This window comes from Musa acuminata, chromosome BXJ3-3, assembly GCF_036884655.1.
Source record: "Musa acuminata AAA Group cultivar baxijiao chromosome BXJ3-3, Cavendish_Baxijiao_AAA, whole genome shotgun sequence".
NCBI classification, from domain to species: domain Eukaryota; kingdom Viridiplantae; phylum Streptophyta; class Magnoliopsida; order Zingiberales; family Musaceae; genus Musa; species Musa acuminata.
The window spans coordinates 37,230,490-37,248,591 of record NC_088351.1 but is presented as its reverse complement, the minus strand read 5'-3'; the positions used below and the strand labels follow the sequence as shown (position 1 = coordinate 37,248,591).

At 40.2% G+C, this 18,102-nt stretch overlaps 3 protein-coding genes across 7 annotated transcripts; 2 read left to right on the top strand and 1 right to left on the bottom strand.

Moving 5' to 3' along the window:
• Nucleotides 1-65: 65 nt before the first annotated feature.
• LOC135585809 (uncharacterized) lies at nt 66-8,268 on the top strand. 3 transcript variants are annotated; one of them, XM_065141342.1, is made up of 10 exons: nt 66-187; nt 310-424; nt 1,271-1,452; nt 1,587-1,732; nt 4,280-4,371; nt 5,725-6,068; nt 6,935-7,004; nt 7,322-7,384; nt 7,628-7,814; nt 8,004-8,268. In XM_065141342.1, exons 1-9 carry the CDS (start codon nt 87-89, stop codon nt 7,811-7,813), a joined length of 1,299 nt encoding a protein of 432 aa, XP_064997414.1. In that variant the 5' UTR covers nt 66-86; the 3' UTR covers nt 7,814; nt 8,004-8,268. The 3 variants fall into 3 exon arrangements, 1 of the variants encoding a protein (XP_064997414.1); XR_010494740.1 differs by lacking the exon at nt 8,004-8,268 and having other exon boundaries at nt 7,137-7,384; nt 7,628-7,713; XR_010494741.1 differs by lacking the exons at nt 7,628-7,814; nt 8,004-8,268 and adding an exon at nt 7,137-7,190 and having other exon boundaries at nt 7,322-7,361.
• On the top strand, nt 8,002-11,768 carry LOC135632677 (pollen receptor-like kinase 4). The gene is made up of 4 exons (XM_065141341.1): nt 8,002-8,086; nt 9,086-10,156; nt 10,259-10,879; nt 10,954-11,768. Exons 2-4 carry the CDS (start codon nt 9,478-9,480, stop codon nt 11,595-11,597), a joined length of 1,944 nt encoding a protein of 647 aa, XP_064997413.1. The 5' UTR covers nt 8,002-8,086; nt 9,086-9,477; the 3' UTR covers nt 11,598-11,768.
• Nucleotides 11,769-12,196: 428 nt separating this feature from the next.
• LOC103978633 (squamosa promoter-binding-like protein 12) lies at nt 12,197-17,668 on the bottom strand. 3 transcript variants are annotated; one of them, XM_009394483.2, is made up of 5 exons: nt 17,512-17,668; nt 16,588-17,193; nt 16,324-16,460; nt 13,995-14,255; nt 12,197-12,906 (listed from the first exon to the last, which is right to left on the bottom strand). In XM_009394483.2, the coding sequence occupies exons 2-5, from the start codon at nt 17,169-17,171 to the stop codon at nt 12,575-12,577; spliced, it is 1,314 nt and encodes a 437-aa protein (XP_009392758.2). In that variant the 5' UTR covers nt 17,172-17,193; nt 17,512-17,668; the 3' UTR covers nt 12,197-12,574. The 3 variants fall into 3 exon arrangements, with proteins under 3 accessions (XP_009392758.2, XP_009392759.2, XP_018679621.2); XM_009394484.2 differs by having other exon boundaries at nt 17,349-17,650; XM_018824076.2 differs by having other exon boundaries at nt 16,588-17,650.
• Between the last annotated feature and the right edge of the window lie 434 nt (nt 17,669-18,102).

Sequence of the window (18,102 nt, the reverse complement as noted above, 5' to 3'; positions counted from 1 at the left end):
TAAAGCCCAAATCCATGGGAAGGCCCATAGAAACGCAAACATCTAAGGGGTTATATGATCTCAGAATCGCCAAGATCCCGACATCTATGGAATTGAGTCGAGTCGCGGCACCGATGGAGAAGGGCGCCAAGGTTTACTTCCACTACAACCACACCGACGCTTGTCGCCTCTCCAGATGGACCACCGGGTACGGATGGATCATTCTCCGATCTCTCTTTGTGTTGTGGCTCCATTCGTGATGAGAAATCTTAGATTCTAGATTCTGAGGGTTTTTGTTTCCTCTTTTTGGGTGTTTCGCCTTGGAATCAGGGAGAGTTTCCAATATCTGTACGCACGGCCGTGGCAGAAAGTGGTGGATTTCTATGCGGATTTGGTTAGCAGCGGGAATGGGGCTTCCTCGTTGCGTAGCTTGTTTCCCTCCGAGGTAAGAGTTATTCTTGGTGTAGTTTATTTCAAGGTTTTATTGGAATATGTTGGAGCTTGAACTGATAAGGAGGAAAAACGAAGGCGAAGTCTTTTCTATTCATTATTTTGGAATGTGAAATTTCCCCGCTGCCAAATTAATTTCAAAGCTAGAGCTTTCGGAAACTTCCACGTTTTTCCTATTCTGATTATGCTTTATGAACTTCATATTAGATTTGACGATATGGTCAGCATAGTGCCATCGTGTAGTTGGCCTTTTGGTTTCGTTATCTATTTAGGTGTTAGTGTGTCGGGTTCTCTGTGCAAATGACTAAGTTTGGGGTATTACCAATTTTGAAGTGATGCAATAGAACTTCAAACAAAACCCAAATTGATCTAACAAACCATATATACTTGATGCGCAAGACATCAGATCGATTGAGGCACAACTGTAGAAGGCTTGACCTTGACTTGGTTTAACTTAAAGTTGAGCACGGATAACAAGATATACATAACTGATATTTGTTAGCCAGAAATGAACTCAAGTTGTTCCTTGCCGAGGTAACCATTTGCCTTTTTTTTTCACCTTTATTTTAGTTTTGTACTAACAAAATGTATCACTTTAGCACGTTGTTCTTCCTATTCTTTTCTAAGAGGTATGTTTTTAACAATGCAAAGCAGCTAATTTGGTATTACTTAATATGCCATCTCTTGCTTGTCTTTTCATACTAATTTTACCAAATTTTCCATTCTTTTTAAATCAAAGAAAACATGTCCTAGCACAGTCGTGTCACTATGCTTTTATCCTCAAAAACATTAGTTTGGTTGTGCCACATAATAAATGTTCGTATCTGACCTTTCTCGATAGGACCATAGTGCAGGTGTTACTATGGAGACGCCTTGTGGCTGTGAGGAAACAGAGACATCAACTGAACCCAGTAAACATCGGACAGGAAGGTGGAAAAGATTAACATTTAAGATTGTTTTGTCATATCATGGTGGAACTTTCGATGGGTGGCAAAAGCAGCCTGGTTTGCACACTGTTCAAGGGTAAGCTGTGGTCACGTTATAGGAATGAGGCTTAATTGTCAGCTCGTACTGACTCTTTGATTCAGGAAAGACAATCACCATACAGGTCATAGTATTTTCATCTTGTTTATTGTTTATATTCCCCTTCTTTACAGAATAGTCGAACATTTTCTTGGAAGATTTGTTGATGAGAATAAAGCTAAGCAACTAAAAGAGAAGTCCATGCCTGTTGAAGGCTGTGCTGTTGTTGCTGGACGCACTGACAAGGGGGTGACTGCTCTGCAGCAAGTTTGTTCATTTTGTTAGTTCAAAGATTCTATTTTTTTTGTCATACTGTAGAATTACAATTTACATATCTTTGCTACTTTTTTTTGTTTGATATTTTTTTGGTTTTCCAGTCGTTTACTGACAATTCATTCTGGTTTCCACTCGTCAGGATAACATCCCAGTCCTTAGGTTGTTCAACTTTCTACATCATGAAACATTTTATATAAGCTATTCAAATTTGGCATCCTAAATGTTTCGTTTTAAAAATTCAAAGATTACTGTATACTCTGCCTAATGGATCACTTATTCCTTGCTGGTTCTTACTTAACCTGCCAATTAGGAAATTGGTCCAGATCCAGTAGATCATATTGAAAAAGAACTGTTGCAGTCTGCGAATGTTAAAGACCAGCATATTGAAGCCTATAGTCAGCCTAGTTTGAGACTAAGAAAGTCAAGTTTAATTGAATGTGTTTAATCTGAAGATTAGGGCCTCCAATTGAGTAAGTGCATTTGGAGATCAGTATAGGTTTTCTCCCTTTTCTTATGATAGGTCAATATGGAAAAGCTTTAATTTGTCTGTTAACGCTGTCAGTAATCTCCCTTTATTGGTTGACATTTCTTCTGGTAAATCGGTAATGTTTTAATATCAGTAGTTTAGCAGCTAGTTATCTTTCAAGAACATCCAATTTATAGTCTGAGATTGCTTCAATCCATTAGAAGGAGCAGCAAACTGTTATAATGAAAATAACTGGCTTTTATTATTTTTTTAAGCATCTAAAAGAATCCTAGACACACAGGTAGAATATTCAAGCTAAACCACCATATGTATGGGCAGTCTTGCGTTTTGGTCATACATCTGAGTTGTCCTGTTCAAAGAAAAGAAATAGAGGTAAGATCAAAATAGAGTGCAAGAGATTTAAAGATTCAGTTCTCATTATTTTTTTGGCAATCCACCAAAAATTTGAAAGAAAAGGGTGTTAATAAGAGTATTGAAGGGTTAACAGAAACACTGTGAATCCATGTATTGGCAATTGGACATTGAGTAACTTACTTTTGAGAGTACGTCCTCTGTTTATTGGTTTTTCTTGGCCACCCAAGAATTTAGAAAACAATAATGTAGTTGATGAGATCTAAAAAGTGGAAGTGGATTGATGCAATGCAAGTCTTGCATACATCCAGATAAATCTAATTACTTTTCAGGATCCCAGCTGAACTAAGTATTGCTGATCCTTTTCCTTTGTTTGTGTTATTAAATTGATTGTTGATAAGACTCTATGTGATATGAAATCTATTAGTTACTATCCTTATTGCTGTGATTTGAAATCTATTAATTATTATCCTTGTCGCTTTTGATGAGATCAGATTTCTATATCAAACTTCTAATGAAAGTATGATTTTTCTGGTTTCATTCTTGATTCTTTGTTGAAAAGCAAGCTAGCACCAAACTGTAAATTATTATAGCAGACCTGTGTTCACCTGTGATTGAAAGCCAACTGCATTGGACAATTTCTTATTTGGCGAATGATATATATTTTAGCTTCTGCATATGCAAAATGTTCTACTTGTATATGGATAAATGGGTTGGAGCGTTTTTGTGCAGACGTTTAACATAGGAATGTGCTATTATCCAGTTCTTTGTTAAACAGAAATCTTACCATACTGGATACCACATGTAAACATGTACACCTTTACTATGTTACTAATGTTATTTATAGGAATTCTGTATTGGTTGGAAACATAAAAATGACATTTAGTGTTTTCATGCATTTGCATAAAAGATTGTCTCCTGAAAATCTGTATCTTTTGATATCCTTCATTTGATTTAGACCTACATGATTTTGTCAATTGGTTAGATACTAACATACTTTATGAATCAGATAGACACTATGACTTGGACATTTTATCGATTAGTTTGAAGTAAAATTCCACTTGTCATGAAAATTATTGACCATTCATTTTCTTAAGCTGATCTAGATATTGGTTTCCATACCTCTTAATTTTTATTTTATCCTTTACTGGTGCAAATAATAACTCTTGAAGGCATGCTATATGATAATTTTGTTGCATCATTTGCTTTACTTCTGATCAGCTTTCTTGTCCTTAAAATGCTAAAATATGAAGAAGTAATTGCATGCTATGCAATTGATTCCTAAATGTAAATTGTTCCTTCCTGTGTGCACTGCAGCTTGTTTCTCCCTCTTGTATATTTTCATTACTGAAATTAGTACCTGATAATTACTGGAGGGTGGATTTCTAGTTACAACAATTAAGTAGTGAGCACTAACAGTACATATTTTAGTTCATACATTTAGTAAAATGTGTTCCCAGATACATTCATGAATTTGGCATGTACCTTTATTTGCAATGAATACCAAGACATATTTTTTTTTTTTAATTATGACTGGTAGCGCAATCTTGGTGCTGTATCTATATCCTCTTTTAATAATGACCTTGTAATTTCCATAAATAAGATCATGTTCTTTGCCATAAGAAATTTTGTTCATTTCTATTAGATGACGCAGAAGCATTTATAAACTTACTCTTCTGGTTTCACCTAATTATATCTTTTCCGAATTACTAGATACCTGGAGGAAGGATGTTAAATGTGAAGACATAAAGGACACCATCAATGAAGCAGTTCCGGGGAAGCTCAGAGCTTTGCATGTGGCTGAGGTAGGTTTCTACTAAAGTGCATTCTCTTTCTAAGGGTCTTTGATATAAGGGACATTAATTGGACTAGGCAGGGGACCATTTAATGAAGTTAACGTATTGCAACTATGTAGTTGAAATTTCTTTGTCTATTATATCCTTCAATATTGCAACTGCTGACCTGGTAGTACAAGCTTATTTTACTGTCTTTAGCTGTTTGCTAATCGAGACTTTATCATCTGGTGACTTTTTAGGTATGTAGAAAACCTCATGGAACCTTGGTTTTGTGAACTTCTTTTAATCTCTTTGTTGGTGGTTTCGAGGCTTTTGTTGAACAAAATCTTTCCTTAATAGGCTACATTGTGTCCATGCATCTGGTTGAGCTCCCACATATTTTTTACCAAAAAATCTGCCTGTGCAATTAATTATATTTTTCTCTCTTTTTGACTGTTCTAGATATGATAAAGAAGTGAGACTGGTTTATATAATGGTTAACAGAGGGAAAGATATGCTTTTGTTTCTTTCTTTTATTATGGTGGAGTTTTAGGTTGATGTAGATGGTCCTTGGATACTACTGGTTTCCCTGCTGGGACACTGGGATGTTGATCCCTTATACTTGTATACAGTATCTCTCTTCTGACAGCAATGGAAATAATTAAACTTAATAAGCTTAAAGATAGCTCACTGAAATGCAGTTTTCCTGCAGCATAAATTTCATTATAGGACGAGGATCTAGAAAATTACAGCTAATTTGTTTTTGGTGCTCAAGTAGCAAACGTCACATACAGTATGACAATTTATCTTTTTGGCCTACCCTGTGATCCTGTTTCTTTCTTTTATCTGCCTGGATTAATTATTACCTGGTTCAGTTACATGCCCCACATTATTTGTTATTTTTAAGTAAACCTTTTTGGTGCCATCTTTAAATTAATTCTTACATGATTTAGCCACAATGTTTTCTATATTGTAGGGCACCTTAACGATCGGATATGTAATTTCAATCAGTAGTGACTAAGAGAAACAATTGGACTTTTGGTGGCAAGGCATTATTAAAGATATAACAGAATCTCTTCTTTGAATAGGTTCTTTGGGGAACAAAGACCCTTCTTTTTGTTGGGAGTTCCAAACACTTTTTGTTATTATTGTGCTTCTCAACTTTTCCCTTATTGTTGACAATTCTCATTGCTTTTGTTTTGTTTTCCAGCTTAAGTAGAATCTGTAAATGTTTCATGCTATCAATTTTTTGTTGGTTCTTAAATGTATACTTCTATCACATTATAATTGTTTTTTGACTTCCTCAACTTGAGGTTCATTACCACCTTTATTTAGTTTATAAGTCACCTTTTTCAAGCTCCTGATGCGAAAGAATTATTGCAGGTTGGACGTGTATTTCATCCCAATTTTGCAGCCAAATGGAGGCGATACTTTTACATTCTTCCCCTTAATGATAATGAAGAATCAATCATAAGTAGTTCTGAAAGTGACTGGACAAGGACTTCTGATGGAGAGGAGGATGACCAGATTAATAGACTGCTGGAGGGTGATGAGAAAGAGCAGCAACAAACTTTTTCCCATGTGAATGAATATGATAGCCCAGATACTGTTGGACTGAAACGAAGAAGCTTTAGTGTAAGCAAGGTGGATCAACTCCTAAGAGAGTTAGAAGGGAAGACACTGTCATACAAAATGTTTGCACGTGATACAAAAGCTTCAAGAAGTGTGTAAGAACTGCTATTTAATAACAACAAAAACAAGTACCTAATGGAAACAAGTTAAAACACAAACTGGATATTTTTCTTAAAAAGAACTAAATGATGGCATCTGAAACTTAAAGTGTTTAATATAGGAAGTGTGCCAAAGGTACTTCTGCTTTTAGGAAAAATGAAATTGTGGCTGGAAATGATTCCATCAAATATTTAGATTATCAAAGGATTATGCATAACTTAGAGATTAAGAAAACAAGAATTGTTCATACAAGCACACCAACTCTCTCTCTCTCTCTCTCATATATATATATTACGATAGGACTTAGATTTCATGTAACTGTTAGGAATTTGTGACCTGGCTAGGAGTAGCTGCAGTGACCATTCTCTTGTATGAATTCCTGGAGCAATTACTCTTGGATTCTTTCATTGAGCAAGCTGTACTGTTCAAATTGAATTGATTATTGGATTATTGATTTCCACAATAATCAGCTTTCAACTGATCATGTTTCAATTTGCAGTTACATGGAACATAAATCCTTAGTCAATTTGAATCTCTGTTCATCTGCAAAGCTCAACAAGTAGATCAAGTTTATAACACTCAACAATTACCTAGATGGAAAAGAGGAATTGCTTGTCAAATAAATATGAAACCTTAGTTTTCAAACCTGTTGTCAGCTTTTAAGTAATTTTCATCATGGAAGTCCTCATACTGGTCTAAATATCACCTATGACCAAGTTGTTGAATTGTTTTATAGAACTTTTTATTGATTCCTTCTCTTAGTTTAATATATTGGGACTCTGAATCTTTTATTGTTCTACTGATATAGAAGTTATTTCAATTCACTATATGACTTTCTTTCTCCCCTGATTTATTCTTGCAGTGGACCACCAACAGAGTGTTTTATGTTTCATGCTCGAGCTGCAGAAACTAAATTGCCCAGTGACACTGAGGTTATTTTATCTTACAAACATGACTGCATCTTAAGTCGCAAGAATGATTTATTGTTTGGAAATTGTTTTGCCTATATATGAGATTCACCTTTTATTTACTAAACTGTTTATCTTAAAATGTTTCAACTTCAGTGACTTCCTTTCTGCAAATCAGATTGTTTTTGGGTTGTTTTTGACTGGAATACGGTAATGGTTCAAAATTGTGTCCATGTCACTCCTATGTCTTGGTTATCCCTGTCCATTGTTGTGCAACTGAAACATGTCATAATTTGAAAAATGTGTGTTTTTATTCTGAGAGGATGCTTGTTTGTTTCTAGGACTATGAACATCTTCAAAGGGTGATGTGTGTGGAGCTTGTTGCTAATCGCTTCTTAAGGAAGGTAATATCACTGTTATACTCATGGCTTTGAAACTTTTAAGCAGCTAAGGTACCAGTAATCTTCTAACATTAAATGATATTGATATGCAGTAACAGGCTGTTTTGAACCAGCCACTATCTGATAAATTCAACTTGTTGCTTTTAGTTCATTTTGGCGAAATATTTGGTTTCTTCTTGTTTGCCTATTCATAATCCAGTTAAGATCATCAATCAACTCTTGGTGCCCTGCACGGTTTTCCTGCAGATGGTCCGAGTTCTGGTGGCAACTGCCATCAGAGAGGCAGCAGCAGGCGCAGATGATGATGCTCTAATTAAGCTGATGGATGCCACATGCAGGCGTGCCACAGCCCCTCCTGCTCCTCCTGACGGCGTTTGCCTTGTTAACGTCGGATATGAAGAATTCAAACAAGAATTTTGTTTGATTAGATGAGGTGAAATAGTCACTTTTTTCCTTAATTTTTTTAAAGATGCTAACTTAAGGCTTTAAAGATGCTGACTAGGATGATATCATCCACAGCCATAGAACTTTCATTTCTTTTAGGCATTTCTAGCTATTAAGTGTAGCACACTCTCTTTCACAAGTAGCCAGCTATTGAATTCGAAGCTGTACCTGCTTGCAGCTTGGTGAAGTCTGATCTGGCTTCTCTAAATGGTTTTGCTGTTGCCTAACCTGACCTGCTCACATACGTTCCAGAAGACAAAGGTACAGAGAACTCTGATTGTGATCAAAGTGTTCACTTCCATTTAGATTGCCAACACTTGTTACACAAGCTTTTTTTTGTTTGAGCTGTTAATTTTTTTCTTTTAATATTTTATCTGTAAACTACATGTTGAATTAAGAATGTTAAGTTGATATAAAATGTCAGGAATTTTGTTTGATTTGAACCTGCTTCCTAATATGTGCACCCTAGTGGCAGTAATCTTTGTGCAACTCCCTTTTGCAGATGATATTTCCAGAGTTTCAAGTCAACACACAATTCCAATTTTCATGGCAGCAAGGGCATTTATCATTATGGCTATCTGTGCACATAAATCTTGTCCACCAATTTTATCTTAGAATTAGAACATGCACAATCTGAATAAATAAGATAGTCTTGACCTCTTCGACTCTCCTGCATGCTTATTCTATGATTTGATCTAGAATGTAACTTTTTAATTGATCTATCAAATTCAAGAAAACTTTTTCAGAGTTACCTTGTTTGTGAGCTAATTATGAAATCTCCAGACAAAAGACAGTCAGTTAAAAGATTGAGCTTTGAAGTCAAGACACTGAACTTACAGTATTCAGATTGTCGTTTGAGCTGTTCATATTAGTGAACCAAGTTTTGATACCTGCATTGATTGATTAATTCATTATTGCAAGCAGGAAAACTCTATGAATGATGAAGCATTCTGATGGGCTATTTGTGCCATGGAAGAAGTTTATCATCTCATATTGTTTAGCCTGCACAAAACTACTGTTCAACAAGCTCTGAAATAATGTTATGATACATGCATATCAAGTGCCAATTACCAATGTGCATGCTTTCCCTCATTACATACATCATATGGGAATATTAATTTCTATCAGCTAATATACAATCTGTAGTCTTTAATTACACCCTATCAGGCTTCACAGAGATGTAGCATTTTTCACCTGTTTCCATGCTATGCTATATTGTTGTATCGTTCACCTTGGTTTTCATGTGGGACCCATCTGCAGGCTGGTGGGCCATTGATCCATCTACCAATCAGAGAGTGGTGGCCATGGAGAGGTTGGTGCATGCATGCGGCCCCCCCCTGACATGGAGGAACCTGTGTCGTCCTCTTCTTCGATGGCTGGCCATGGAAGTCTCTGTGAACAGATTAAACCAGCTCGTAGGCAACCTGAGACATAGCATGTAACCAAAATTGGACTCCGTCGCTTTCATCCCAACCTCGTTCCCCAACTATTCTTAGCCCTTCACCTCCACCCTCCACCCGCCTCCCCCTCCTCTCCCTCCTCCCATCCCTTCTTCCATCACCACCACAATGCTGTCACAACCCATCTGCATTCCCATCCCAGTCCGCGCCACTGCCGGTTGGACCACCCCATAGGCTCCCTGGCGCCGCGCCATGGCCGACCAGTCCGTGCCATGGCCGCTGCAGCTCCTGACGCTCCTCCTCTCTCTCATTCCGTGGCGGCACCCCGCGGGCGCGTCGGACGACGGCCGCATTCTCCTCCAGTTCAAGGCGACGCTGTCCCCTGGCGTCGGCGGCGACGCTGTGCTGGCCACCTGGGTCGACACCCGCGGCCCGTGCATCGATCAGAACGTGTCGGCATGGGCCGGCGTCTACTGCGAGAACGGGAAGGTGGCGACGCTGCAGCTCGAGAGCATGAGCTTGTTGGGCGCGTTGGACCTCGACATCCTCACGGGGTTGCCGAGCCTCCGCGCGCTCAGCTTCAGCAACAACAGCCTCGAGGGAGGGATACCAGACTTCACGAAGCTGCCGGCGCTGAAGTCTCTGTACCTATCGTGGAACCGGTTCTCCGGCGAGATACCGGACGGCATGTTCTCCACGATGCGAGCGCTCAAGAAGGTGTGGCTGTCTCACAACAACTTCTCGGGGCCGATCCCGACCTCTCTGACGGTGCCGGAGAAACTGATGGATCTGGGGCTGGACAGCAACAGCTTCGAGGGGCACCTACCGGATCTCTGGCAGCCGGAGCTGCAAGTCGTCAACGTCTCCTACAACAACCTCGAGGGCCCGATTCCGGTGAGGCTCAGCAATATGAGTGCAACCTTGTTTGAAGGTCAGCCTTCCTCTTCTTCCCCTCTCTCTCATCAATATATATATATATACACACACACATCACATCACATCAACGTAACCGAGTCATAAATGAACTCCATAGGCAACAAGAATCTGTGTGGCCCGCCGCTGCTTGTCTCGTGCAATCTACCAAAGAAGCATAAGCTCGCGCCCGCTCTCCTCGTCGCTATCATTCTGATCGCAGTCGCAGTCTTGTTAGCAGTCATCGCACTCATCGTCTTCCTCCTCCTCCGCCGCCGTAACAAAAAAGAAGAGACCACGGTGGACCGACCTCAAACCAGTACTAACTCCGAAAAGATCGAGCACTTGGAGGCAGCAGCCGATGCTGAGCTTGGACCAGAAAAGCACCACGGCGGAGGGAAGAAGGCCCCTAAGAAGGAGCAGGGCAAGCTGTCGTTCGTTGTGGAGTGGAGGAGGAAGTTTGACATGCAAGATCTCCTCCGGGCCTCCGCTGAGGTCCTCGGCAGCGGAAACTTCGGGTCTTCCTACAAGGCGACCCTGGTCGACGGCCCTGCCGTCGTCGTCAAGCGGTTCAAGGAGATGAAAGGAGTGGGGAGAGAAGACTTCCAAGAGCACATGAGAAGGCTGGGGCGGTTGTCCCACCCCAACCTGCTTCCTCTGGTGGCCTACTACTACAAGAAGGAGGAGAAGCTGCTGATCACCGAGTACATCCCCAATGGAAGCTTGGCCCATATGCTACATGGTAGTGAACTGCACGATCATGATCTGCCTCGCGACCTCATGCTCCACATGATCATGAGCTGCCTCCATGCGCAGGTAACCGCGGCTCGAAGCTTCCACCGCTCGACTGGCCGACGCGGTTGAAGATAGTCAAAGGCGTCGCGAGAGGCCTCGCTTACCTCTACGACGAGCTCCCGATGTTGACCGTCCCCCATGGCCACCTCAAGTCCTCCAACGTGCTGCTTAGTTCCTCCTTTGAGCCCATCCTCACAGACTACGCCCTCGTCCCGGTGATGAAGAAGGCTGCCGCGTCTCAGGTCATGGTGGCCTACAAGTCCCCGGAGTGCGCCCAACACGGCGAACCTTCCAAGAAAAGCGACGTGTGGAGCTTCGGAACGCTGATACTCGAGATCCTAACAGGTAAGTTTCCGGCGGATCATCTGGCGGAGGGGAGCGCCGGCGCGGACTTGGCGAGCTGGGTGAACACCGTCGCCGGAGAAGAGGGGACCAGCAAAGTGTTCGACAAGAACATGGAGGGAACCAAGGACAGCGAGGAGGAGATGTTGAAGCTGTTGAAGATAGGTATTGCGTGCTGTGAGGCAGATGTCGACGAGAGGTGGGAGATGAAGGAAGCGCTGGAGAAGATCGAAGAGCTAAAGGAAAGAGAAGGTGGTACGGAGCGTTCTTTGATCAGCAGCGAGGGCGAAGGCTTCTCCTCGAAAGCCATGATGGAAAGATGAGTTCTCTGTCCACGAAACTGAAGAAATGACTCGAGGGGAAGACTTCAAAGAAAAGTGACACGATTTACCTTTCCATTCCAAACATTTAAAAGCAGATGTGGGTGATTAGTGTTGTAGATGTTTCTTGATACAAGTGGAGTGTGTAAACTGATCAAATTTGTCTATTTTTAATATGTTAATTTAGGACAAAATCACATATTTGTCTTTTTCTTCCCTGTTCTTCCTGGAGATCTTCCGGTGGCTCCATGGATGGTTGGCATTCCTTCTATTTTGGTTGTGTGATCTTGATATCTATAATTCGATATGGTGTTATTTGCTTGTGCGATTTCGATGTTTCTGTTTTGCGATAAGATGACTCTTGTTCTATAAAATAATACGAAAGTCAATATAAAAGATGATCGTTTATGAACTAATGAGCGGATGTCGTAAAATTATTAAAACCAGTTAAGTCCGTGAAAAATGAACGGTGACACACATAAATAGTTGGAGACAATTTAACTCGAGGTGGCAAACACATTTGAAAGAATAAAGAGTAAAAGAAACAGATATATGTGCTGACATTCATATAATTTGACTATCTTCAAGCATGAGTTATGCTGTGATCAGAATCACCGACACGGATGCAAAGATATATTTCAAGGAATTCTTGCTACTTAAATGAGTGCCAAGCAAAAGGTGAAAAAAGAAACTACAGCAACTCAGTACCAAATGTTTGGGGAGGCACAAGAGGTCAGTCTGAGAAAGATAATACAGATCATGTCCTTGAATCCACCATAACCTACTACCTACTCTGCATGAACACAACCAAGAACAACTCATAAAGCTGTTCTTCACAATGCAGCAGCAGCAGCTTGAGCCAAAATGTAGATGCAGCAGTTTGAAGATGATGCAAGTCTGGCATCTAAAAAAATAAGTGGAGAGTTACAACAAGCTGTCGCCTACCGTAAAAAACCAACCATCGACTTCTTCAGCCCATGTCAGTGAATCTGACTGGGATCAAATAGATTGTCCCGATATGGGGTGTTTTGCAGCAGTAGCTCCTGGGGCTGGTTGCCACTTCGGTGCATCGTAAATGGTAGCAGCTGAGGTTGTTGAGCTAGAGGTTGCCCGTGTATCCAGTGACTTGAGGAGTTGATCGTAGGTACCATGGGCTGTGCTGTACTGGTGTGGCTAGCATCGACAAACTCGACGATGGAAGAAGTTTGTCCAGGGTCAGGAGAGCCCCAAGAATTGGTTGACAGAAGAGAGAGAGCACGACGAAGATCTGGTGCTCCGCCCAAGTTCAAAGCCCCTGCAGATGCCTCTGAACCTGTAAAAGAGAACAGACATCAGCAAAACTATTGTGGTTGATCACACAAAGGATAATAACATTCTCCACAAAGAAAGAAACACGATTGTTCTCCAGAAAACAAATGCCTTGGTTGAGTGCTCTCTACATAATCAAAATGGCAAATGCCCATACCATGTGCTTGAAGGAGAACCGAGTTTAGGTTTTTTAGCTTTGACATTGACAAACCCCCTTCTGGCCACTTCGAGGCATTTCTTGATATCATCTCTAATAAATTATGATCCTATTACCATTGCATCATGAATGCTCCTTTTTATAAGCCACAAAATCTAACATGACTTTATGCATAGTTACATCAACTTAAGTGAATAATGGAACAATACAAACTTAGCACACATAGAGCAAATGGAATTGCAGACAAAAACCACACGAGGCAGGTTTGCCCTCATGTTTTTTGAATGTTCCTGTGCCTGATTCGTTATAGACATCTGCATATGACACGTCACCAATGACAATCCCATAAAACAATTCTAAGAAGTCTGCGCGTGTTTACTCTCTATAAGACAATTGATATTTACAAAGAAAAACTACTCTAGATGCCAACAAACCGGAAGGTTTAACGGAAAAATTGATGCAAAAGTCAGATTCTCTTATGCAGGGAGAATCTGGAAAAACAGCGTGCATACCTATAACATAGAATATCAACTGTAGATATAACGTAAAATGCAAACTAAGATGAAATCACAGCCAATATCGATGGACTGAAAGCACCAAAACATGACTGATTAACTTGTCTAGGATATATAGGAAAGATGAAAACAGATATAAATGAGGTCAATTCCCACTGATACGTGTTCAATGACTGCACTGGGGAGTTCTTGTCCCAAGATTTCAATCATGATATTGATCACACCAGGGATATTCATCATATGGATTCCAATATTTGAAAGTTTAGCAATAGGGATATATGAATTGTGCATAGGGAGATATAAATTTCAATTCCAAGGAGAACAATTTGGAATATTGAGGGCTCACCATAGATCACTCGACAAAAGCAACAGATAAATGACAGCTTCCTAACTGTTAGCTCATGTCAACACATAAGTTACCTTGATTGAGAACTTCAGTGGCAGTGCCTTTGAGTGGCAAGAGCTTGTCTACATCAGGATAAAGCGTAAAAAATCCATTTGATAGCTGAGCATTTGGCAAATGCAATTGTGCATCAGTGCCACCGTCTTTTGGTGATTTTTCCCATGACCCTTTTTGTGTGAGCTTGAAACTTGGCAAACCTTCAATATTGGTGCTTGCCACAGGTTTCATATGACCAAAAGGAGCCTTATTCCATAGCAAGTTCATCTGATGTTTATCATCTGCAAAAGCCAGGTAATGTTCAGCAATGAGAAATGCAGTACAGAAAAGCTATTTCATATAATTATGAAGTATCTCGTTGGTTTTTGGATATAGTATATGAAAAATAGTCAATAGAAGACTGGTGTGAGCAAGATAATATAACAGTTGATCATAGCTAGAAGTATGCCGTAAGATGAAAAGAATGAACAAACTATGTAAGAACTCATAGAATTGCTATTTGGCGTTCAATCGCCATAGCTACAGTAGAGAACAATGGAATTTTTTTTAGCACAATGATAGTTAATCTGCAAATTGTCTTAAGGTGTCATTTGATTACAGATGGTGGTTCCATTTTGATCACCATCTTAATAAGACACAACTGAATTGTTCTTAATCCTTTAGAAGAGCTAATATGGAAGATGTACAACCGAGTGTTGTCAATGTTTTATAGACAACATAAGATAAAAGAAATTGTTAAGGCCAAGATTCTGTTGTCCTTGATCTATGTTCTCTGGTTAGAATGGGTCATCATCATTGAATGAATAAATAACATATATATTCTCAAATAACAACATTCATACCGTATGTGGTATCTGACCTACTGTTTAAAGAATAATGACCATGGAAAATGTGTTCAGAAACTTTACATTTCATAACTCTGCCAGGCACAATTATTATCACTCTTTAATGAGTGTAATCTGTGGTGACATGTTAAGTTTAAGATAATATTTAGAGACCAGAAGGAATCATGCTCTCCCTTTACCTCTTTAGAATGGCCTTCTAAGCCTACTTCACGCAATAAGCAGAGTTGAGTGAAATGAACATGAATGCATCTTTAAATGAATGTTTCGTTCTCGGTTTTAGGATAAAGAATAGGTATTCAAGGTAGAGTTGAACTTCCAACAGACAGATATGATTATTGCCCTACCGGAGGTAATGAAACCAAGCAAAGGATTGTAATTACATACTCTATTGTATAACAAGACATCATAATTTATTCTTGTGTTCTTCAACTTACTTTTGACTTAGTTTAATCAAAGTTCACCCAGAGCTTGAATAAGGACAGGCTCGATCAAACTAAACTCACTCATAGGATAAATTGTCAATCTGGTGGGTGTTGTCGCAAAGCCTTTCGAACAATCATATGAAGACTCGAGTGTTTAGCCAATTATCATTCGTCCATCATGTAATTTTGCAGAACAAAAAACAAACATTATGTAGAAAAAAAGTCCTCATCACAAACGAATACGTTTACTGGGTCAAATGAGTGCAAGATAAGTGTAACACAAAGTCCACAAACAAAGACAACAAGTTAAAAATAATGTATATCCTATAATCTTTTTCACCAGTGCAGTCTTTCCGGAGGTAGCCTCACGCTTGATAATTATCAAAACTAGTGTGTGCTTTTTTGGTTATTCAGTTAACTATGGCTTTCATCCAGCTTTTTACAATGAAGTTTCCTTGCTAAAGTCATTTGACTGTCCAGATCTGAAACTTATTGAGCAATCTTTTAAAACAAGGATCATAGAACTCTGTTTTGATGAAAAGGAATCAAGACTATCAAGTGAAAAAGGATCATAATTCTACTAAGAACTAGAAACCATGAACTTGACATGAGTCTATAACACCAGAGAGTGATCAAAAAATGGAAGATTTTTTTTTTGTCGATGTGTTGAAAAAATAGGTGTTCACAAAATTACAAAGAAATGAAAAGTAATTGATGTTTAGGCAGATGTCATTGCATGTCAAGAGAAGGAGCAAATAAGAGCGCACTAGTTCTAGTTTAGTAAGCCACAGCTACATAAAAGCACTGCAATATTTTTATTGTCTCGCAATTTCAACTTGTCAAGGCACATATATAAAGTAGCAATGATACGATCAACGCAGAGTCGAGTAATGTAGTGGTCCATTAGGTTCCAACAATACTCCTTAAGAGTCTTCTCCTAAATAAGCGGGGAAGCGTACCTTTAAGATACCATTTCTTGTGCGAAGACAATGTTCGTAAACAGCCTAGCGTAAATCATACTTACTTTACATGATTAAAACAAATCAAAAGGGAAACAGTGGTAAAAAAAGAAATGTTTATACCATAAAGCGATGAAGAAAAAATTGTCGAATTGAACGAGATTAAGTTCGTCCGTGGCTTCCGACGTCGTGCATTATGATCAGACAAACGTCTCCTGCAGCTTCTCTTTTTCTGATCAAACTCAGACAACTCATGGAACCTTGAACAAATCAAACAATGAGATGAGAAATCACTGCAGCATAATGATTGGGGTAATATGTATAACAATTCAAGGGACTTTTATTCTGTTAGAAAAGGACGCTCAAAGTCGTTTAGTCTCAAGTAACCTGCTGCATTGCTGACAAAACCTGCGCTCCTGACCACCGACGATAACCTTGGGCCATTTAGAATGCATCTCGCAGACCCTGTGCTTCCGGTGATAGTCCTTGGCTCCACTGAGGTCAATGTTGCAACCCTCAACTTGGCAGCACGTACTCTGTGCACTCTGATGTGACACTCTCGACTTCTTAAGCACAGCAGTCGGTACCGACGCAGAATCCAACGACGACGACAAAGGGTGGTTCTTTGAGTTACTCTCAGCTGAAACATCCTCAAAGTAGGTTCTCTTACCGAGCTTTAGCCCTATCTGTGATTCCTCCAACCCGGCCGCGGCCGCCGGAAGCAGGGAAGAACCAGATTCCTGCAAAAACTTGTTCTTCTCATGAGTCTTCGGGTTTGCATCAGCCTCTGGTTCCTTTCCTGCTTTCGATAAGGAATCAAAGGAAGCAGAGATGGTGCTCTTGGATGAGGAACCGTTCCCCAATTCCGAGCCAGAGGAAGCACCGCCGCCGAACAGCTTACAGTTCCCTCCGAACGGCGCGTGGTTGTCCCAATCCCACAGCAAGGAAGCGTTCGCATTCCAATCCATCATCCGAGCAGAGAGATTGCATGCACTATCGACCAACGGAGACCGAAATAAAGTATCAAAGCCAGAGGGGGAAAAAAGATGAGCTTTTTCATGTACCATCACCCAAAAAAATTCTGAAAAGATCAGATCTTTAACGTACTGTTTCCCCCAAAAAAAATCAAAAATTTCATGTACTATTACCCAAAAGTAATCAAGAACAAGAGATTTGATGTACTGTTCGCCCCAGAATCAAGATTTCATGTACGGTTGCTCCGTAGGGTTACCAGGGATCAAGATCTCATGGGCGTCAAGCAGCATGGACAGGAATCAAGATCTGAAAACCTAGGGAAAGCAGTCGGAGTACCTGTAATGTTGCCGCCGACCAAACCCCAAAGTCAAAGAGGCAAGGAGAAGAGGTCTCCAGCGACTTCAATCCATGGTGGGGAGTAAACTATTCAAGCAGGTACAGTGACAGGCTCAAGAATACTCCCCCACCCCACCCCGCCACCCCACCCCCGCCCCTCGCAGCACCCACACCCTCCCTCCTACTCATCCATCTCCTTGTCCACGGCAGGAGCCAGCAATCAAACAAGCGGGCTGTTGCTATCCATTCAATGACAAGTGGGCTGTTGCCATCTCTCAATTACCTCTTTCTTTATGTCCCTGTTATCTCTGCACAGTAGCACTGTGCACGACAGTAATCATCAACCTTTGTCACCTCCATCTCTCATCCTTACAAGAAAGGTTTTTACTGTTTTACTACACTGGATCAGTCCGCAGACAGGGAGAGCATCAGAGACCAGGTGAATTGGAAGATAGTTTACTGAATCTAATCAAAGCTTAGTAAAAAGGTGAAATGCCACAGTGATCTCTGGGTGGGGATGACCACATGCATTCCTGACACAAACAGCAGCAAAGCTTAATGGATTGATTGCTCTGTTGCATACCTCTCAGG